At 43.0% G+C, this 23,866-nt stretch overlaps 1 protein-coding gene across 1 annotated transcript in view; it reads right to left on the bottom strand.

Annotated features, from left to right (window-relative positions):
- LOC8038317 (integrin alpha-PS2) overlaps positions 1 to 23,866 on the bottom strand; it is a 127,657-nt gene that overhangs the window by 37,977 nt on the left and 65,814 nt on the right. Inside the window, exons 2-3 of the mRNA XM_040223430.3 lie at positions 9,709 to 9,830; positions 7,725 to 7,831 (exon numbers count right to left, since the gene is read on the bottom strand). Coding sequence (XP_040079364.1) covers positions 7,725 to 7,831; positions 9,709 to 9,830 — 229 coding nt within the window. The remainder of the gene's footprint in view (positions 1 to 7,724; positions 7,832 to 9,708; positions 9,831 to 23,866) is intronic.

The raw sequence follows: 23,866 nt of genomic DNA, 5'->3' as shown, positions 1-23,866 counted from the left end.
AGCTACATCAAAAGCTCGCGCTTGTACTCAAATAGCTTGGATTGTTATGTGTTTACTTTTGCTCCAAATTGGCAGACAATTCTTGCCATCTGTCTTTCACCAAGTTTGTTTTTAATCTATATTTATTTTATACACCTCCGCGGTTTTGGGTATTTTCAGCGCTTTTCATCTTATAACTATAATAATAAATAACTGGGAATATTTGGACAAAGTATGTAACGCAGCTATCCTAACTATCGCTGCTAAGCAGAGCAGCACGGACCCCAGCGCGTCCTCCTCGCACGCCGAAAACCGCAAGCTCCCGTCCGACCATGGCGACGCGACCCGTCTTTCCAGAACCACTCCAAAAGCCCCCACCCCCCCCCCCCCCCCTTCCCCCCCTCTCCGTCTTCCAAGACGGCGACTCGGTTCCTTCCCTCTGCGGTAGATTGGGACCTCCAGGCGTCTCTTTACTTTCCCTCTCCATCTCCGGAGATGTTCGCTGGAGCAATACACAGACACTTTTGAGGGAACCCACTTCTCGTTCCTCACAAGGATACAGAATGTCCCCCAGCTACCTCGAACTGTATGTTAGCAGACTTCTTCCCAAAGCGCCAATATTTTTATTGAGCCTAATTATTCAATTGATTAAATCTATTAGGTACCTTTTTAAATATTGCTTCGTGGAAGAAGGTGTCAATTGGAAAGTTGTCGGGAGCCCGGAGAAACACTCGGTGGAGGGAGTTGCTTGTATGCGTGCTTGCGGGATTTCGGTGCGTCCGGACACCGAAATGTCGGCACACGCACACAAACAAGAAATCATATCTCTGATCGAAACTTTCAAGGTGTTTCGATGAAATGAAAGCTGTCTGATTACGACAAAACGATTTGTCGATGGAAGGTTCCAGCGTCGACGGACCGATCTTTCGAAGAAGCGTTGCACAGCGTGATTGCCGCCGAATTGTTTTACCGGATTCATGGTTGTGTACAAAAGGTTTGTACTACAGTAGACTCGGAGAACACCGCGCGGCACTCGTATGTATCCAATCTGTTACCCCCTCTGGCGAAATCCACCGACGAAATATTGTCAGCGCTAAGACATTCCTATTTAGTATCTGTGTGTAATATATGCCCAATTCACGAGGGATGTCGGACTTCTCATTAGGACAATATACCAACACTTTAGAAATGAAAGTCGGCAGGCATTTACAGACAACAATTGAAGACTCCAATCTATAAATGTACGCTCACACTTAGAGAACTAATAATAAAACAAACAATATAATTTTCTAGCTGTCTACACGCGCGCACACGCACGTGCATGCATAGTCGCCCGTTTATGATCGTACACGGATGTGCACCCTCACATGCATGCACGCGCGCCTTCGCAAGAACGCACGTGTAAGCGCCGTCACGCACTACGCACACACTTATGTAGGCGCTAGCCCGCACGCGCACGCGAACGCGCACGCACGCACGCACGCACGCGTACAAGAAAACATATTTTTTACGAAACGTTCCAAATTGTGTCCATGAAACGAAAGAAGGCAGTTTCGTTCGGACGAAAAGATTTGTCGACGGAACATACCAATTAGCCGATGAAACGTCGTTTAATGAACAACATGATCGCCGCCAAAGATTTAACCGCATTTAGTATCTATGGTTGTGTACAAAAAGGTATGGACTACACCGGGCTTGGCGAACACTTCCGCGCAGTCGCATTTGCTGTATTTATATTTCAAAATATTTTTTTTTTTCAACGCCCTGATCACAAGGCATAATTTTTTTCCACGCGGCGACTGACGCACAAACTTATCCGACCAGCAACAAGCAAGCAACCAAGTGTCCGTTGTTGGGTCAAGCTGACAAGGGCACCAGGCCCTTCACTTTGCCGCCCTCCATACCAGCGCAGTACCAGCCCGTTGCTCCGAGACGCGCGGGACAGAACTGATAAAGTGACATCCCCCCACCCCCCTCACAAAAAAAAAAAAAGCAAAAAAACAACAACTGCTGTGAGGAAACGGGGAACAACGAAACGCGCCACACATTCAGCTCGACGGTCTACGCGAGCTGTAAAAAGGAGGAGCAACATGGGCGGAGCCTCATCTCAAGTTTACAAGAATATACTACAACGACAAGAGCAAACTACAAAAAAACTCTCTTTCTAGACAGCGAGCGCCATCCAGGGCAAACTAGCTGAACTAGCTAGTTTGTCGTGACAGTTTCGTGAACAAATGCTCTGAAATTTAATTTTTGGAAAATATTATTTCACGTCTGTGATCTAGAATACACTTTGCACAGTGTGGATTTGTCTAAAATTGACTATAGCGCCGCATTTATTTAAAAAAAATATTTTCTGATTTCCTAATGCATTTCAATGAGAAAAAATGGTTTCACAGTTTATTTTTTATTTCAATGCATAATTGATATATTTAAAAACTAAGTAATCCATGCCGTTAAGAACACTTACATGACTCTGTAAAACGCTCGTTGCTTTTCTGTGATGATTTTTAAGACAGCTAGTCATGAAATAGTAAGTCCCATAGGAATCTGATGAGGTGAGTCCCCCTTAAATCAGTGGTTCTCAACCATCGATATTTCGCGGGCCCCATGTGGATCGGCGGAGATGATGGAGGACCCCGTTCGTGATGAAGGAGAGGGAAAAGTATTAGTTAAAGCGATAATAATTTAATAAATAGATATAACTAAGGGCTAGTGTAAAGTAGACTTCTGTTATTGACATACACACAAGAAAACTCGCCCGAAAACTGAAACATCTCTTTTCGACCCGAAAAAAAGACAACTGTTATTGCCGGGCTTGACTGATGAGGCAGCGCTTCGCGGACCCCTACAATGCCTTCGCGGACCCCAAAGGGTCCGCGGACCCCCATTTGAGAACCACTGCCTTAAATTAATTAAGATTTGATTGACTTTGAGTAGGCCATGTTTATTGAATAATGGTCCGGTGGGGAGATCTTGGGCGTTATCTTTATGGTTTTCAAAAAGTCGTAGAACTTTTTTCTGTAGGACGGCCAGTCTATTATAATTTGTGGTCGATGTCATTCCCAGACTAAAATACAGTAATACAGTTTTTAGGAAAATAGTGAGTAATACATTTTTTTTTTAGCCAAAGGGGTATAATATTTTGTATCTTGTATATACATTTAACGGCTCTAGATAACTCGGTGCTTAGCCTGTTTATGCGAGTATTCCAATCTAATTCGCGATTGAACCCTACGCCGAGAAATTTTTGCTCGCTAACCTTCTCCTGTAATCTCATTCTTAAAACATATAATCACCTTAGTGTTGTCGAGTTTATTTACAGGATAGAAAATTATAGATTTTGCTCTCTTTGCATTTAGTTTTAATTTATTGTTTTGAAGCCATACGAGATATGCTTCAAATAGCTAAATAAAGACCGAAAGAATAAACACAGAGACGGACATAGAGAGGTGCTGTTCTGTCCGTCCCTATGTTTATTCTTTCTGTTTTTATTTAACTTAACCAACGCGCTCACGTCGAACTAAATTCAAATAGCTGTTTGTCATTGATTCTAGGGATGCTTCAGAAGCTGAAGTAAAAATGCATTAGTATCGTTCGCGTACATGATAAGCTCCGGGGATTTTAGAACATTTGTGATATTGTTAACGTAAAGAAGGAATAATGAGGTTCCTAGTATAGACCCCTGTGGAACCCCGTGCTTATTTTTGAGTATAGTTGAGCAAACGTTATTGGTGTGTACGAACCGCGAGCGATTTTCAAGGTAGTTTTTATAAAGGTCAAGGCAACCCAACGTATGCCATATTGTTGAAGTTTGATTGGTAGTAAGTCGTGTAGAATAGTATCGAATGCTGTTTTAAAATCTAGGAACAGGCCTAAGGTGTGCAGTTTATTTTCAATGTTATTTATAATTTTATCTTTTACCTCAACTAGTGCTTCTTCTGCTGATTTTGATTTTTGAAAGCTGCATTGACATTTATTTATTACACCGTGTTTAAACAAAAATTCCTCTGGCCTAATGTTTATAACCCCCTCAAATAGTTTTAAAACAATAGGCAAAACCGAGATTGGTCTGTATTTCTGAAGAGGTTGTGCTCCTCCTTTGTAGACCGGGGTAACTCCTTAGTTCGTCTGGAAATATACCAGTTTCTAAAGTGCGATTTATTATATGTGAAAAGAGTTTACTCAGTTTCGAAGACTGGCGTCTGGTGAACCAACGTTAATAAAGTGCATATTCATCAGATTCGTCATCACCTGGACACTTAAGTTTTCTTCCATTGACAGCAATATGTTGTATACCTTGAACACGTCTCTTCCTATCAGTGATTGTGTTTACAGTTTCCCATATCTTTCGAGGGTTATTGTACACACTTGAAAATATACTTTGATAATATACTGACTTTGCATTCTTGAGATCAGAATTCATTTTATTCCTTGCTTCTTTTTTTTTTTTTTTGCTTTTTTGCTTTTTTTAAAATGGTGAGAAGGTTTTTGTCTCTACAGTTCACGAAATTGTGGTACATCTTATACTTTTTCTTAATTCGTCTATATAAGCCTTTGGTGATCCACTGCTTTCGGACTTTATTTTTACGCCTATTTTCTTGTATAAGGGAAAATGCAGTGTCGTAGCAAATCTTAAATTTTCGAGAAAAGTTTGCGCAAGCAAGGTTTGGGTCGCGTTCTAAAAGAACGCTTTCCCATCGCGTTTGATGGATCAAAACGCGAAAATTCTCCTGTGGTTCGTCGTTTATTCGTCGGTGGGAGTATATTTCACGTTCAGCTGTATTTTTGTCCCGTGAGAAAGGTGTTAAAGAAAAACCGGGCATGCGGTCGCTGATATCATATGTAAATTAGAGTTGATTACCCGTCCCGCGACTCGCGGGACTGTCCCGCGTTGGGGGCTTGTCTCCTGCGTCCCGCAAAAGATATCAAAGTCTTCACAATTTCCCGCATTTCACAATGTCGTAACACTCACTACGCAGCTCATGGCGCTGCCAAACAACGGGACACGGGGAAGCGCGGAGGTTGCTGTTGAACGTGTCAATCGCGACGGTACACTATTTTCTATCCAAGCACTCTGGCAAGCGACCGTCATTCTTGCAGGAGATCTGACGCGCATGCGTCGTTGTGCCTCTCTTCCCTTGGTGGCAAAACATTGCAAAAGACAATTGCTCACCAAAAGTTCAAAATAAACTATTTGAATTATTTTCAAATCGTGCTGCATGAATGCGAAAAGGTTTTCGTGGAAAGTTTTTGTTTTCTTTTTTTAGTAAAGACGATAACACAAGGCAAGGAGACTGCAACTCACAACGGTCAAAAACAACAACGTGAGATTCGAAATTTGTGTCGGAGCATGTTGTTAAAAATACGAATCGAAAGGGAACGAGAATCCGTTAAAGATTTACTGCTTCTTCTATCCTTCTGACGCATTGAGTTCTGTTGCACTCGATTCTATGTTTTCAACTCAGGCAATGTCACTTGTAGTGACAAATTATTTGAGCTTAATTGTCGCAATAATATTTGCAGCTGTATGATATGCTTTCAGACAAGACAGGACATCAAATGTGTTAGCAGAGCCGTATTTCGTGGCGTGTGTTGATAAATTTCCTCGAATAGTTATCTTTTCCATGTGTTTTTTTAACCTGAGACTGGGGCAGAAGGCGGAAAAATAATTTTACTACACCTGCCCCAGTCTATTGGGTGAAAAGGCAGCGTGGTAAATTTCCATTAGCCCGACTGCGCCTTAAGTTCGTTTTTGCAGTTGCCGCAGCCAAAATATAATACCGTTCTTCTTTTACAACACCCCCCCCCCCCCCCCACACACCAAAAAAAAAAAAAAAATTCAGCGTTTCCCGCATTTCGCTAGCGGGAAGGTGGTCACCCTAGTGTAAAAACACCAGACGTCACTTCCCTAGCGTTGAGGTTTGCCATACATATGTCAATAAAACTTGATGTTTCCAAGGTCATTCGGATGGACAGTGTCACAGTGTTCGAGCAACCGTAAGCGAATAACAGATTATTGAACTCGATTGCATAGCTATCACATTTGGGTGGGTCAATGTTTGTACCGCCCAGAATAAAAAATGGCTTGGGGAACGAACAAAGAAAATTGAGCAAACCTTCTGAATAGCAGAGAAAAACGTTTTTCCTACTAGCAGGGGGTCTACAAGTAACCATAATAGCAACAGTCTCGGCTTGTAAGGCAAGGCACTCGTCGCCAGTTGTAATCATGGAATAACCCTATACAACATACCATGACATATCATTTTTCAAATAGATGGCAACACCCCCTCCTCTTTTACTTTGTTGACCCAAACTGGCACATTTATAATCACTAAAGTAAGGTGGCTCAGCCAGGCACGTAGCCAGGGGAGAGGGGGCCCAAGAGGCCCGGCCCCCCCCCCCCCCCCCGAAATCTTCCATTTCGCTGGGACCTCCTCTCACCCCTCCCCCTCATACAGCATTTTGTCATGAGTGGGCCCCCCCCCCCCCCCCCCCCCCGCCCCCTAAGACAAAATCCTGGCTACGTGACTGGGCTCAGCATGATCTGGAACTCAAGTTTCCGAAAAAAGTAGTGCGTCAAAGCGAATATTCAAAGAATCAAAGAATTCTATTTTGCTATGTTATAAACTTAGTTCCTTTAGAAATTAACGCATGCTATATGTATATGGGTGTAATCATTACGTCGAACTTAAGTTGGTCTGGTCATTTTGTTATCATTATAGCGAATGCTTTCTGTAAACGGTGGTTTTTAGAAAATAATATGTTATTGTACTGCAGAAACGAAGCTCGCGGCTTACATATCTTTTATTTGTCCACCATTGGAATATGCATATATTTTATTGGACCCGCATTCTCAGATATTGATCAACTGGAAGGCGTTCTGAAGAATGCACTTCGATTCATTTATAACGCATACAACAGTGAAACGTCCATATCATGCTCGTATGCCTCATCCGCATTACCACAGTTATTATGTTGAAAGAAAATCAAACGCTTGGAATTTCTGTATAATCTAATACACGATAAGTTTGGGTCAAATTTCAACGACTATCTGAAATACAATGGCAGCCGTAACACACGGCGGAAGCAAAAAAAATTGCTTGGCGAGTTTCAAAATAAAAGAAGACATTTTTAAATCCTCCTTTTTTTATAGAGATGTTTGTCATTAGCATGAATTGCCTCAAAGCGTCACAAGTTTTGTTGCCTATGATTGTTTCGCTAGAGCTTTAGACGATACTGTATATAAGTGAATATATGTGAAATAACCGTTATTTTTGTATAGTTTAAGATATGAAATTTCGTATTGTATATTTTTACAATGTCAGCCCTACAACTGTGCATGCAATCATGCCTTGGCCCATAAGAGTGGGGCGGAAGTACTTTCGAAAGAAAGAAAGAAATAGTGGCAGCGGTGTTTAGACGCACTTTGATATTACTTTGCAACATTGACATAGTTCCACTTCCGCCCTTGACGCATTTTTTTTTATTATTTCCTTCTTGGAAATTTAAGTCCTGGTGAACCTTGAACGACCCTTTTATATGAATTAATGTTTACTATTTGAAAATTAATACTTTTTAAAACTAATTAAAGAGATATATAACCATAACGCCAGGTACCTCACTAAATAGGCCGCCTGCAAGTTACTAATACGGAGTAAGTTTTATACTATGCCACGTGTTGCTTTTAGGCGAAACTTTCCGCCGGCGTTTCGAGTATGGTCAGCATGAAAGTGGAAACGTACCACGATAAGACCGTCTTCTCCGGAGCTTTGCAGTGTGGCGCCGAACCACTGGTGAGACTTGTCGTCAGACCGCTCCAGGCGCCTTCCGACGGGCGTTTCCGTGGAACCTGCATAAGACGGAGGCCCGGCATCTGTATATATGAGAAACTTTTACATTAATTTTACTTTCCTCATTCTGCGATGTTTAACAGAATCACTCGAATGACCGAAGTTATTTAAAAGTCGCTACTCATATCCAAAGGGGGACAAATGTATGAAGTAAATAGCAGTGCAGATTCTTAAAAAAATATATCGCAGTGAGAAATATTGCCAACGAGGAAGTTGGGCTTCACATGTGTAATCGGCAATTCATCTAACTAGCTGTAAGACATCTCCACGCGATTGTTTAAGGAAACTAAAACTGAGAACTATTGTGTGCACATGAGGAGAAATGAATGTGTGAACATATACACATTTCCAGCGTTTATCACCGAGACGCAAAGCTTCAATTGTCACTGGGCCGCGGACGCATGATATATCCCACAAAACAGCTACTGGGCAGTGGGCATCTTCAAAACGCGTTCCACAACCCATGACCTGCATTCTTTAAAAAAACGAACTCCAAAGGGAGTCGCTCCTTCCATGACTTTCTTTTACACTTGACGACCCTCTTAGAGAGTCAATGATTTGTGTGACTTTGTTTTGACTATTTCACTTCTCAACAGGAGTCACAGACAAAGATGACAACGCGCAGAAGGCAATTGTTAATGGTGTACAGGGCGGTTTCACGGAACTGTTTTCCCATTCCGGTAAGCCACCTTCTCTAGTGTTGATGAACAGCCTCCACCCCTAGTTTGATTACAGACGCTCAGTTATTGGCGTTGTTTTTGGTGGTGCTGAAACGCACCAACATGGCGAGTGGTTCTTTCAACTACAGAACTAAGCAAGTACGACCGGGAACGTTTTTGGGGCTGCAAAAACCAATGCTTACTGTGTTGTCGTTTTTTGTTTTTTTTTCGCTTTCTTTTTTTAGGTTTTAAGGCCGCATTTTCTGCACTCACTTTTGACCCGGACAGGTCGACTTCCCGATCTGTGGCTTGTCTTAAGTCCGACTGCAAATCCAGTTCATTTTAGCCCCAGACATTAAAGGTACAAAACTTGAAAGTATAAAACAGAGAGTACGAGGACGGGAACAGGACATCTTTCAAAAATGTCCTGTTCCCGCCCTCGTCCTCTCTGTTTTATACATTCAAGTTTTGTATCTATTAATCAACACGATCGTTTTCAATTGTAACATTAAAGGTTTTTCTGTGTGTGTGTGTGTGTGTGTGTGTGTGTGTGTGTGTGTGTGTGTGTGTGTGTGTGTGTGTGTGTGTGTGTGTGTGTGTGCGTGTGTGCGTGTGTTTGGGTGTGTGTGAGTGTATTACTGCCTTCATGGCTGGCCGTGCTGTATTTTGTACAGTTACAATCAGTTGCAATCAAAAGGAAGATGAACACGTGATTGCTGACCGTACGGGCACCATAAAAAAAAAGTTTAGATATTATGCAATCTTGTGCGCAGCAAGGTCGAGGACAGAAGGGAGAACAGGACACAACGAGACGTTGTGTCCTTTTCTCCCTTTTGTCCTCGTCCGTGTTGTTGTGTCCTGTTCTCCCTTTTATCCTCGTCCTTGGTGCGCATAAGATTGCCTAAAATGTCAAACCAACCAGCCCAAACAACCACTCTTCTTGAAAGGTTGAGGTCGACTTTTCTATTTATGGTTCGTCTTAATTCCGAAGAACGACTGACATGTCCAAAAATCTAGTACAAGACGATGCTCTTCTCTGTTACGACCACTATGACTGGCGTACTTAAGCACGACGCCAAATTACATACGCAAGCTTGAAAACGCTGCTTCTGCGATTAGAAAGACATAGGGCAAAGTTACATCAACATAGCGTCCGGTGATATTTTCAGCCGGAAGTACGTCACGTGAAACCGCTTTGTAGGAAGTGCATATCTCACCCAGCTGGTCAAAGGGTACAGTTTGGCAGCTGCCAGCAACCTCCGTGTTGCAGCGGAATACTGCGCCACCTCGGTTCACCCCGGGCTGCTCCGTCTGCGCCTGGGGTGCTCCGACCAGGAGCCTGCAGAGCAAGAGAACAGTATGAAGATTAGAGCAAAATGTGCTAACATGGAAGCTTTCCTTGGCTTAATCGACTAATAGTCAAGTGCACCAACTCTCCAAAAAAAAAAAATGTAGAACCTAACGTTCGTCGTGCCTTACATATTTGTTCCTACAGTGTGTACTTCACCTTAGCGCTATTTATTTGTAAAATTACATATATGTTTCCGATATCTCAATAAATATGAATTATTGACTTTGTCATTTAAATCGTCAAAGCAATGTCAATCGTCAAAGCAATGACCAATGTCATTTAAATCGTCAAAGCACAATGACGCTAAAACTGTAATCTCACAAACAAAATAATTATTAGCAAAGCCAGGACACTAAAGACCGGTTAACACGCACACCGCAACCAGATTTGTGCCCGTTATTTGAAAAATATTGATTGCAATTGCATATTACCGAGCCTCAAATGTAATCGTTTACCGTTACAAAACGCTTTCGCTGGAAATAAACGGATTGCTTGAGTTGCTACGTTACGAATTAGATGCACGTTAATTTTGCCGTACACTTATCAAAAAAAAAATTATGTTTTCTAAAATGCTCCGCAACACTACTTTCCATTTCTCATACACCCACCATTGTGGTAGTAATTGTTAAAATAAAATATTGTATTTAAGAAAAACAATGTAGGTACACTCCTTTTACCTGTAAGCTGACAAGGCAGCGAGAGCTGCAACCACACCCGCCATCCTGCTAGCTTAGGGCGACCGGAAATTATCCCTGAAATTCTACAGACAAAGAAAGCGGTGCGTATGCTCACTAGCAGCGTCTACCTCGGCTGGGAGATTCGTAGGTAAGTAACGTTTAAGCCAGCGCTGCATCAGCGTTGTTCCTAGGGTTCATTTAGTGCTGCGATGTATGTATGATCCGGCTTTTAAACACACACTGTGCTAGTTATGGTCATGGGTATTATAAATCGAGCAAAAATGCAGCCTACCATGGTTTTCCTTGCTTCATTTTCAGTTCTTACAACCACGTCCACCATCAAACTATGGAGCATGACTTTTATTTAGGAACCCAATGTGCCAGTACAAAGAAAGATACTAAGTTAGCTGATATGGAACGTTGTTAAGTTGTCATCAATAGTTAATGGTGGCGGCACGGATCAGTGTATACTCCTGGCGTCATGACAGGATCGGTTTTTGGTACATGCCATCATCTGATTTTGTTCTCAGATGCACGGCCTTTCGAGGGGAAATAGCGGCAGTGACACGGGCATGGTAGCTTTACAGGGCCAACACTGTGCTCAATACGGAAAGTTTCCGAGGAATAAAAAATATTTAGGGAAAGAGTTCAACTTTAGTTTTGGAGGGTCTTATAAGTCCCACCCTATAATAGTTGTCCGGAATATTGCGTTTCTTCAATTATACAGGACAGAAATTGTCAGGATTTTCCATAAGTGGTCTATAGGACCCAATGGGACCAAATACGTCGTGCCTAGGAATAGCAAGTCTACATTTGTTAGTTTTTCAATAGTATTCATTTCTGCAGTTATTCGGCTTATAGATGGGAGGCAAAATGCTGCAAAGCCTGACGAAGCGCCTGAAACTGTTTCAGTAAGAACTTCAGGGAAAATGTGCAAGGTGTGCATGTCCCCACCCTCATAACCAAAGCTGGGCGATTGAACAATTAACCTACCGATTAATAGATTAATCTCTTAATCGCGATTAATTTTTAACCTGTTAATCGGCTAAATTTTGAATAGCCAAAAGATTTATAATTGCTTCTCCACGTATACGTGGTGAAAGCGGCGACAGCTGTACACGTCAAAGGGTACGCGTGGACGAGTACTCTTGTATAAAGGGCAAGCTTTAAGTGAAAGTTTGACCAAAAGTAAACTGGTGGGACGAGATTGGCAACTCCAAACAAGTGCAGGAGGTTACATACACGCGAGTGTCCGTTTAGCGCAGCAAGCACTTTCGTGAACCGTCGAAGAGGCTGACTCTTGCCAGTGAATTACAACAACCCTTTTTGCCTCTGCAGATGAAATAATTATTAGTTTGTGAGTGTTTTTTTTTTTACTCTTCTCAACCACACATCTAGGTTTATTCATGATCGAAATTGTACATTGCACCGTTTATCCAATACACAGCACAGGAAAAAAGTAAAATTTGACTTCGTAAAATATTATGCCTGAAAATCAACGAAACCGGTTAATTGAATCCTTATTCAATTAAAGGTTGGCGATTAATGGGGTGAAATATTTTTAAACTACGATCAGTCCTAGTAATAACTCATTCACCCCTTGATACTAGCTATCAAGGCTAGTCATACGTGCAGGCAACCATGGTTGTACACATTTTTGTTTACTGACTGACTGACTGCTGAGAATAGATGTCATATCACAAACAGCCAGCTACGGTTTTCACACCGAGGATCGTTATGACCAGATTTTATCTTAAACAGGAAGGATGCATCATATGTTTCATACATTCGCACATTCATCTCTGTCTAATATTTAAAAAGATCGTCTCCGTCTGCACGTTTGTTCACTTTTTTTTTCATAAGATTTAAGAACGCGTGCTTTTCGCTTCCTTGTTTTTACTTATTTACTCAAAATAAAAGCAAACGCTTAATTGTGAATAACTTTTTTTTTCCACGCACGAATGTATGTATTATTTAGTTCTTTATTCTATTCAAGCAAGGGCACCAAGATACGGAAACAAAAAGCATGCGAAAAATGTCCGTAATTTTACCAAACTATACTCCGTTTCAGCATGCCTTTTCAAATCTACAGCTCCAGGGAACGAATGACAGCGTCCGATCCAGCCACGCGACAGCAGCCCACCAGACTTCACTTCCGATGGTGCGTTAATTGTTCCGAGCCTCAGTGTGGTTCAACTGAACCCCAGCTTCCGCCCTTTGCCAAGTTGCGCTGAAACAACACATTCTCCCCTTCTCCGAATCCAGATGTTCTAACTCTTTTCATTTAGAATTCATTAGACAAACACCCGACAAACACAGTCAACTACTCCTTGTTATCAACCTTTCGTACGGTTGACGTCCCGAGCGGTGTATACAAATGTCCGGGTCGACCAGGGCCGGATTAAGGTACCGGCTAAGGGGGCTGCAGCCCAGGGCCCCGACTCTCTGAAAGCTCCCATGCGCAGCTCGTAAAAAAAAAAAAAAAACCGAAACCTAGAAATATTTTGGAAAGCAATGTTGTTTTGCCGCGGCATTCGAGAAGAGGGATATACAAAGATGTATAATGGCGATGTCAGCGAGGCCGAAGGCGCATTTCGCGTAGCACACTCCTATCCCTGTACAAAGCCGGCCCTTTGGGTGAGTGACCGGCCCCCTAAGGCCAGTTCACACTTGCGACTTGGGGCAGTCTCTGGAGCGACTAGCGACAAGCGGCTGGCGACCACCAGTGTTCACACCTGATTGAGCGACCGACGAGTCGCCAGGCTCGCTGCCAACTTAACGGATAGTAATCAACACTTTTTCAAGCCGGCTGAAAGGATTTTCTGATCAAAGGCGCCGGCAGGAAAAAACAAGAGAACGTAATGGTGCTTCGGAACGTAAAACAACGGCTATATGTGCGCTCCCTCAACCGTGATATTGTACGTACCTGCCATGCCGAAAATGTTGTCGATCTCATTTTAAGCCTGCAGCTTTTTGCCCCGATCCTTGTGGTTGGGGTGCCGCTTATTGTAAAGAAACAAATAGTCTTTGACAGCCTTAATAAGAGCTTCCGCGGAGAACTCCATGCCAGTGACCGCCGTCGTGCGCGCGTCCCTATTCCCCGCGGGAAGCAGTGCCGGATGTAAACAAACGCAAACATCACTTCCGACGAGACTCTGCAGACTCTGATTGGCTCCACCGTCCAGCGACTCGGTTTTGCGACTTGAGAAATCGGTCAGGGAGCGACTGCTCAAAATCGGTCGCTACCGACCTGTTTTCCATCCGAGCGCAGCCAAAGCTACGTGTGGCCGGAGCCAATCACACGCCGGCAATAGGTCACGCGATCTTGCCTGCACTTTTGTATCACTCCGCTGCGCCGCCGGTCGGCCGCGCCGCCCGCGCTAGCCGAGTATTTCGTCTGCTACGGGTGTATCAACGATATCGTCTGCTACAGGTCTAAAAAGTGCCCTTTCACGTTCTGAAACTTAGTCACAGGGGATGTCACTACGTAGGCTGGCCGCTGGCATCTTTGTCCGAGCTTTCCACCTGTTCGGCATAGTTTCCAGTGTTGAAAGGTCCCCGATGACCCGGCCATTGATGTTTCCTTGTATTGTTTGGATATACCAGAGCTCGAGGCGCAGTCCTTTCCACCAGCTTCTCGGCGTTCAATGTGATCGGCAGATAAAGGGGTGCCCTGATTTCGCCGCGTATCTGAGTTGTAGTGGCCCGGACGCTTTGTTTGTTTACAACGCATTCGCGGTACGACGCGGCCGGAGTCTTCTGCCGAATTTGAAAGTAGACATTCATCACGACTTCTCGCGCCTGACGCCCAAATGGGCCTTTGCGAAAGGGCGTTTTGAAGCGACTCGGTGAGGAAAGCAGCGAAGCACATGATTCGGCGATTACGGGAACGAAATCGCACAGAAAAACCGAGCGCTGCAGCCGTGTTGCCAGCGGATATACATGTTTTCACTAAACAACATGCATTTACATATATTAATAGAAACATAAACTTCAGATATCTGATCCCTTTAGTTGCAAATCATTTCCAGCAGTACACATCAGGAACATTGTGCAGTTTTTACACACAAAACAGTTATTTTAAAAGAAATTGCTTTTGTGAACTACTTTGTGGTGCGTAGGAATGCTCTTCTCGAAGTTGCGAACCGTCCCTCAGCCTTTGGCTGCGCTCGGACGGAAGCTGAAACGAAGTGTAGCCGCTGGTCGTTCCAGCGACTGTCGTAAGTGTGAACGGGCCTTTAGGTTGCTTGTCCGCTTTCTTTTGAAAGCCGCTTCGAGCAAACGAAGAAAACACGCGAGGGGCCGCATGGTCTGAAGTTTTTCGCTCCTCTTTTTTTTTTTTTTTTGTCAGGAAGGGAAATGTCATAAACAACTCCCCCCTCACCCTACTCGGGCTCGTGTCTCGTGCACGCAAGCACGTGTTTTTGAGCAGGTGTCGGAGTTAAGCACTCACCGAACCAATCAACCACCTGCCTTTCATAAGTATGGGCAGAAGCAGGACCACGTGGCGAAAGTTAGACGCATGAATGAGCCAACGAAGCACGTAGCTTCCACCTCACTGTCAGTTCAGGACTGAACCGTGAAGGGATCAGTTTCATCGGTTCGCTCTTAATCTACGCGTGGCTCTTCGCAGCATCTGTTTGACGGCTTTGTGGCAGGAGCACCCCCAGTGGAGAGGATTTGGACGAAATCGTTTTTCATTAGCGGTCCCCACGAGGACAGAAGGAGGCCGTCTTTGTGAAGTCGCGTGCTTTTACGCAGATGGGATCTTCGCATATGGGGAAAAGTAAAAAAGAGGGGACATCTTTTTTTTTTACAGTTTTATATAATGCTTTTAAAAAGTGCCGCGTTTTGTGATTGCTATACTTTGTGTGTACGATAAGAAGAACACGTGTAGACGCTTCCATCCTGACACAAACAAATGTCAAGACCGATATTTCTTTTTCTTTATTTTTTTTGCTTTTTGCTTTGTTTGCTGAAAATGAAATGGCCTTTTTACGATGCTTCCTTGTTGTTGTTTTTTTCTTATATAAACAAAAATAGAAAAAAAATAAATGTTTGTTTATATTTGTTTTGGCGCGACACGTTTGGAGCGTCGCTTGTAAACTAGCGCGCGAAACCTATCGGCCCATGGTACAGTTCCAGCAGGCCGCACGGAGCAAAATAAAGCTACAAAATAAAGCTTTAAAAAACTCAGAAGCAGTTGCCTTGAATTTCTATCTTTTTATTTCTATTTTCGTTATATTTTTATAAGACACAATAAAGAGGGTGGATAGAATAGCAGCATCCTAGAGGAAAGCACACGCGAGCGGATGTCGCTTCATCTACTCTTTTTCCTTTTTTATTGCGCGCACAAAGAGGGTAGTTTGTAGGATTATCCTACATGTTTCTAGACATATTTGAGTAGCTCACATGTACCGTAAAATATCTCATCTTCATAAAACACACGAATAATAGACAGACAATAAATTAGGCACTCCATCCGTAACTGTATACTTACAGTCACTCTTTTCTCCGCATTGTTTCACTGATCGGACGAACTGAATAATCAATTTGCCACGTTCAAAAATTCATCTATTGGTAAAGAAAAACATTTCTTGCTACATTAATTTAAATAAAACTAATCTAATTTGCATCAACCAAATTTGATTAAAATCGATTCTTGCTCTTTTTTTTTTTTTTTTCCCTGATCAGAGGTGTAGGAATAACATCGTTCGCCTCATGGTTCATAATGACAAATGATCCATGTCCATCCTATGAAAATGAATATTGAATATTGAACAATAAATTCAACTTGTAATGTGTCTTCAATGCGTTCCGCAATAAGAACTCACTTGAAATGACACGTCAAGCTTTTTTTTAAGAGTCACAAGCCTTTTCATTAAAATGTTTTATAAGTAAACTTCTCATGTGACTAAAACGTCTCCTTGCTTAACTTGCAGACAGTGGAGACCCTAAAAATTGTAAGAAAGGGGGCTGGGGTAGGGGGAGGGGGAGGGGGAGGGGGGGTGCGGTCGCCTCCTCTAAAATCTTTTCGCTTTTTCCTTTTTTACAGCGGAGTTGTTAAGGGCTAGTGTCCTCAGTTTCGTGTCCGTAGACAAATAAATCTCGACACAATTCGTCTGGACAGCTACCGCTATCTATGAGCGACGACGGCAACAAGAAAACAGGCTTGCCGGTTGTCTGGTTGCCGCCGCCGCTCATGGTGGCGGCACATAGTATAGCTCCGCTACTCTTCCTTCTTCACCACAGTGAAAAAGCTGAAAGTATTTTTTTGTTCTTTTTTTACATTTGTTTGAAGAATGCGGGAGTACTCTTGTTCTCTGGAAGTGGCCAGTTAACTTCGATGATGTACACCAGCGACATCTCGCAGATTAGTTCAAGTTCTATCATTTCTCTTAAGAAGAGAATGTTAGCTGTCGCTATTAGGTCATTTTGGTTTAGGTGGCACTACGTGACAAGGTAGTCACGGGCTCGATATATTTTCCTGTGCACCGTCCACTGCGACTTTCATGGTCGCTCCGGCCGCATCCCCCCCCCCCCCCCCCCCCCCCCCCCTCCCGAATAAAGTCAATGCCTGGAAACGCCTCTCCTCGCAGAATGCCTTCAACTGCGATCTAGTGCGTAAACATTTATTTATTTTATTCCAAGCATTTACAACTTCGAACCAATACTTTGTACTGTGGTCGTCAGACAGTATTTGTGAGTGTGTGCGAAGCAGGTTGATTCTAGTGACTACCAAACTGAAGAGACACCCCCGGGGGCGTCACTGCTGCCTTTCGACATGTTGGCGGCGAAGGCCCTCGTACGCGCGAAATTTTTTATGGAATCGCTATTTCGACGCTGTGCAAAACACGCGTCTCCGCGTTTAATTTCTGACCTGCTGATCGTATATAATAAATCGTTCCCGGCGGACATTCCGTCAACGTCGGCTGATCGCTTCCCTTTTATTTGTCGGTGAGTTTACGATCGGCGAAACGCCGCATCTGCCAAGGAACGGGCGTTTGACGCCTTGACATTTTCATGGGGCTTTCACCTTCCCGGTGCATGGACCGACTTAGCCGAACTGCTGCAAAGGAGATGGGACGGAGATCAAGGTGGTTCGCGATGCAAATCAATGCCGAGGGAAAGTCAATGAGGAGTTCACGATCTTATTTTTCTAAATCCAATTTTATTCATAATGGGGTTTTGCTTATAGCATTTTGAAACATGCTTTGAAGACCACGTTTGAAATCTATATCGAACCTTCAAAACCGTTCTTTTTTTTTACTCCCAACCGTTTTTTTTTTTTTTTATGAACGTGAATTTTATATATTCGTTGTACTAACAACAACTGTTTCTCCCCAAAACACGAACAAACAAACAAACCAAACGTACGTTGGCGGTAAGGTAGCCAGATTAGATCGCTTGGAATTTTTAAATGGCAAGAAATATTAATGGAAAAAACAGGGAAAGGCTTTTTGTTTTTGTTCTCGCACACAGGCTCAAACGACAATCACTCTTCACAGCGGACAAGTCAAATACACTTCTCTACTTCTTAGAAATCGTATTTAAAACTAAACGTCACCACCTGTAAGAAAAGAAGAAAAAAAAACATGGCTGCGAACAGGCGGAGTTTATAAACAGCTCTTTTTTTTTTTTTTTTTCTAGTGGGATATTAAATTTTTGTTTTTCACTCTGGTGCGAATAAACACACAGACGACTGACAGTCGGTTGAATCTACAGTATATGTATATATGCCTTCTTGTGTTTGTGTTGCCCGCCAAGCGAGCTCTTGAGAGGGCGTGTATCTGCCATAGGAGGAAATTCAAGATTTAGAAGAGATCCCACATACACGTACAATCTGTCCCGTATCCGGTTTCTGATCGTGAGAGGACTCCGTTGTCCTGGGATCCTTCGCTGTCTGTTGATACAACGGACGTCTCGCGCGCCACAATATCGCGGGCCAAGCTTGGGGCCATGTGTACAAAAGCACTCAACGAAGTACTGTGTCGAGGGTTGTTCGGAAAGTTTCATTTAAGCCCGCGCGGGTAACGCTTTGTTGCACAAATTTTGAGGAATCGATAGGCGCTGATGATTACAAGGGGGGTTTTAACAGCAGATTTTGATGATCTACACCAAGAAAGTGTCTGTAATCGCTGGCAGATCAAGGACGTCAAGACCATAGCCAGCCTCAAAAAACAAACCGTGACTGAGCATCCATTAACTTCTTCACAAGCGGAAGAAACTGAAAACGGAATAGCGAATCACACTCTCTCATCGCAATCGCAACATCAATGACTCTGAAACCGTATTTTGTTAATATGTTATTTAGGGGAAGGGGGTGGGGGAGGGCTGTTAAAGATATGGCATTCTGGAAAGAGTTGTCCCCCAAATCTGTCAACATATTCAGAAATTTTGATCTCTATTGTTTTTCACATTGTGAAATAGTTGTTACAAGATGAAAAAGCCAGGTACTGAGGACATGAATTTTCGCTCATTATATATGATTGATTTTGTAAGTCAATTGTTGCCGAGTTATATCGCTGGTCCGCGTGTTTACATATAACACGGCAGATTTTACTTTAATCACGCTCAACTTTGGGGGGCTTAGGTTATGCTTTTGCAATACATCAGTTGAAAAAATGAAAGATGTCTACCACTTCCTGTAACGCCGATTTATGGCACAGCTCTTGAAAAGGAAAAGGGGAGGGTATACCCCTCCTTTTCATCCGTACCCTCTCCTCCTCCCCTCCTGCTTCTTTCACGCGCAAAACGCGCGTCGTCACGCTACGTTTCGGAGCGGTGCCGAAACGTCACGGTGACGTTTCGGTGAAGTCACGTGAAGCTTCAGCACGTCACTTCCACCTAAACGTCACGGTAACGTTTCATCACGGTGACGTTTCGGCACAGTGACGTTTCGGCACGGTGACGTTTCGGCACCGTGCCGAAACCTCACCGCGGTGCATTATGGGACGGTTCCCATAGTGCACCACTCGGTTACGCCGACGCCGACGTCGCGAAAGCCGGAAATGGGCGCCTAAGGGCCGCGCTCTAAAAATAAGAAGCAATGTGAAACAGGGGTCTAATAATAAAAGAGTTATTCAGTGAAGATGTTTTTATGCACGGGTTATTAAGCTCTTTAATACAACTTTTTGTTTGACATATATGCAACGGAAAAGGAAGAAGAAAGGCCTGACCTTCAGGAATGTTTTTGTTTTAATTATTATTATTATCCATTATTTGTCGCAGATAATCCGTCCAAAGCACACATAACGCAACAAAAACGCTCTCTAACCTTCCCAAACTCGGGGACATATTATTGTCACCAAAAACGTCACTGTCTATGTCAACACTGATGCAATCAACACTGATGGGATACGCACTGATAATAATTAATCGTGGCATACTTTCGTTGATTTCCTATGACTTATGAACCATATATGTTATTCTCTATTTAATTGTCTCCACATTTGTAACACCCCCCTCATACAATGCCCGAAAGGGCTCTTTGAGGTGTAATAAATAAATAAGTAAATAAATAGACAGAGGCGCACAAATCGACAGGAGACTGATAACGCGCACTCAATTTCCCTTTTCTTCCTCTTCTACCCAATCATTATTCTCCAATCTAAATTCGATGCTCAACGGTCTCATTCATGTGAATGCAGCCACTGTCATAATCGCCTCCACTGAAATAAAAAGTAAGCAATTTCAAGACTACGTTTTTTCTTGTCGCTAACAAATAAAAAAAAGGCAGGTGCGTGATTTATTATTACGCCTGTTATCACGCCTATAATAGGCGTGGCCTATTATAATTATAGCAGTCGCCTATTATTACGCTTATTATCACGCCTGTTACTTCCTGATTGGTTATTTTGTGTTCCCATTGGCCGAGGCCGCGATTTCATTGGCTGCGACAACAGGACGCTCGGGAATTGTCATACCCTGCGTTCTTTAAGCTGTCAGTACTATAACCATAACGCGACTCGACAATGCCCCATAAAGAACCGATTGTGGCGAGGGCATCTACACGTACCCTTTTGAAAGAGATCGCCTAGACATAATTACGCCGCCCTCTCCCTCTCTTTCTTTGGGCCCTCCAGCAGCTCATGCATGCAGATGAATTGGTCTCGGTGTGCCGTTCATCGAATGCCTGGTGACAGCTCAAGGCCCTCCTTCAAGATGCATGGCCTGCTCGGAAGGGGGCGACGCCGCGTGCGTCCGATGCCGGAGCAGGGCTACCGACCCGCGACTCAGCCAGCTTAGGAAGAACACTTGGGATGAAGGGAGACGAAAATAGAGCGGCGCTTTTCCGACTCGCTGCCACCACGACCCGTTTCTCGCGATCCCGGACAAGATCGTGTAAACTCGTTATCTACATACCGTTTTGGATGCCTAGAACGCTTCAAATGTTTAAATATCTCAAGTACCTCGAGCACTTTAAATGCTTTGAATGCTCTATATACTGTTTGTTTTCTGTTTCCTTTCTCCAGGGATTATTTTCGTCATTCTTGTCCAGCTCGCTTGCACCTTTTCATTATTTCATTATCAATCTTTACCCTTAAAAATACAAGCTATTCACCCTTTTTGGTGTTAGAGTGGTGGCCGCTGATAAAACTCATTTTGCTCTACTGACGTAGTACTGATTACCTCAGTTGGTAGAGCGCTTTACTGAAATGAAGAGGTCCCTCGTTCGGTACCAGGACCAGGTGAATTTTTTCGGTCGCGCACCAGTCCCCTAGCTGTGTTTCGAGAGTTGTGTTTGTTCTTTGTTTCCTTCTCCCAGGGGTTATTTTCGTCAAATAATTTTGGTGCTTTAAATATTTAAATGCTTGAAATTCTCTAAAAAAAACTTTGCATCCTTTTCTTCGTTTAACGGAATCCCATAAATTTGGCTGTCGTGCATTTTTACCACTAAATTTAGTGAGGAAATTGACGTCCCGTAATGTCAAGCTATCACGTGACACAACCACATAACACCGCTCTGTAGCGTTGATTGACGTCATGCTACGCCACTTCATCACGTGACACAAGACTTCAAAATGACATCGGTCCCTCCCCCTTTCCTAAATTTAGAGGACAAATTTATATCAGATAACTCATGATAACAGACGTCCTAAAACGTCACGATGCGAAGTCCTGGAATCGGGTGGTACTATGACATCATGTGACTTCAATATTACCGCTAAATTTGTCGTTGAAATTAAGAAAAACCAGACTTGTACGGTACTTACTACAAGTAATAAAACTATTTGTAATCGAATGGTCTTTTTTTTATGATTTTGCAATCAATAGAACACAGTTATTTATAAGTAATCAATCGTAAGAGCAATCAAAATACTTTTGGAAGTACTGAAATTACCTGTAACCGTCACTGTTTTTACTCCCCTTCTTAATGGAGCCCTTTGTTTGTGAAAGTTGAATCCTCGAAGCAAGTATACGCCTGGAAGACGGTTTACTCAAATTGGTGGATTAAGAAGGTAGGTATAGTTTATAGTTTGGTGATTCTAATCCAATAATGAACAATACAAAAGACCCGTTTCCACGCCGGTAAACAAATCTGTCGCTTTGAAAATCTGAAGTCGTCGCAAAAGTAGCGGTTACTTTTTGAAGTAACGGCTTATACCATTCTTACCAAGTAATCTAATTCACTAATTTTTTAACAAGAAGTAATTGTAATTGATATTGATTCTTTTTTTTTTCTTTGAGTAACGTGTAGAAAACTGAGAGAAACGCTCTCTTCTTGACTCCACGGAACGACCTTTTAATCTCTAGTTAACAAATTTCCACATATGCTGGTCAATTACCGCATTCCATGCATTATAGAACTGTCAAAATAAAGATCGCTTGTTACTTCTGGGGGTGGAATCTGTGTTCATGCATAGTAACAAACGAGGGCGGACTGGATGCTAGGGAGATTCTAGTGAAAGTCACATAAAGACCTTTCCTAACTTCACTCCAATCAAAAACTCTGCACCGAACATTATTGAGGCAAGTTACCGAACTCATTTAGCACCTTGTTTGTGGCCCACCGATGCTTCGTCTTTATAAACACAAGCCGTCTGTTTTGTTGCCTCCCAACAGACTTCCGGTCACTCCGGTTTGGCAGACCTTCCGAGCATGTTTATGATAGTTGATAGAACACTGTAGTGCTAGAGATGTAGAAGTTGAAGATTTAGCAAGGTCTTTACGCTAATCTATTCATCATATAAGAAACAGGTGGCTGCTCGTCGTACTGGGGTATCTCAAGCCCATAAACAAATACTTCGCTAACCTTTCCCTCGGCTTAGAACTAACTATTTTATGGCTATTATAAGGAAGGGTGCTAATCTGGGGATTGTTTGCCGTTCGATTAGACCGGAAATTCGCAGGGAGGCCAAATACAACAGCGTCTCCTAAAGGTACTTATTTGAAAAATGCCCAAAGAATGTAGTGCGAGAATTGTAATAGACCCTTTCAGAAATTCAGTGCCTTCTGGTGGTTCGTAAAGCAGTTTAGGTTTTGCCCTATCAATGGCGGAAATGAACTTGTATCGGCACCGTCACTTTCGCAAGTCGACGGCACGCGAGGAATTGTTCAGTGTGAGTTCTTTCTCGATCACTTTCAGGTCGATGGTGACCAAGAACGTGCATTCAGAACAAAGCTCCAACCCACTGAGATGCCTCGAGAAAATTCTATACACCAAAGTGCTTTAAAGCCGATTGTGTGCCACGACAGATTGACTGAATCTGAGCAATTAGAAATAAACGCTTACGTAGCTCTTGTGTTCCAGCCCTACTTCGCTTCGTACTGACCCCCGAACGTACAGGCCTCGCAATATCCGCTTAGGAGCATCTTCAACGTCTTCCTTTATCAGTCACTAGAAGGCCGCCATTCGTATATGGCACAGATGCCGTTCCACAGATGATGATAGTGATCAAAGTGGCCGGACTGAATTTCGGAAAGGGTCTATTGTACGGGAAGTTAGTCAGCCTCAGCGGACTTATGGCATTTCCGCTGTATATATATTAGAAAGTTAGTCAGTATGATCCGACTGTTAGCCTGTGGGTCTTTAATATGGATCATGCATGGGTAGTGCACGACCGCAAGCACGTCAGTACAATGCTCACGTAGATTAAAACAGGCAGGGGTGTAGATTGTAAAATTATGAGAGTTATAACGTTTTCTAAAGTTTTCGAAGATTTACCTTCATTTCACCTATCTTAATAAATGATTCTGGTATGTGGTCTTTCGAGTTTAATATCTTATATTCTCGACATTCGAAATTTCCAGTGAACTGAGCTAATTTCGAAGTGTCCTATACAACTTGCCTTGCTTTTTTCAATTTTTTCTCGGCTCTAGTTCAACACAGACAATGAGAAGAAG

The sequence above is a fragment of the Ixodes scapularis genome, unplaced genomic scaffold (assembly GCF_016920785.2).
Source record: "Ixodes scapularis isolate PalLabHiFi unplaced genomic scaffold, ASM1692078v2 PGA_scaffold5__190_contigs__length_132052651, whole genome shotgun sequence".
In the NCBI taxonomy this organism is placed as follows: Eukaryota; Metazoa; Arthropoda; class Arachnida; order Ixodida; family Ixodidae; genus Ixodes; species Ixodes scapularis.
The sequence above is the reverse complement of the archived record's forward strand: the minus strand, read 5'-3'. Positions and strand labels throughout refer to the sequence as shown.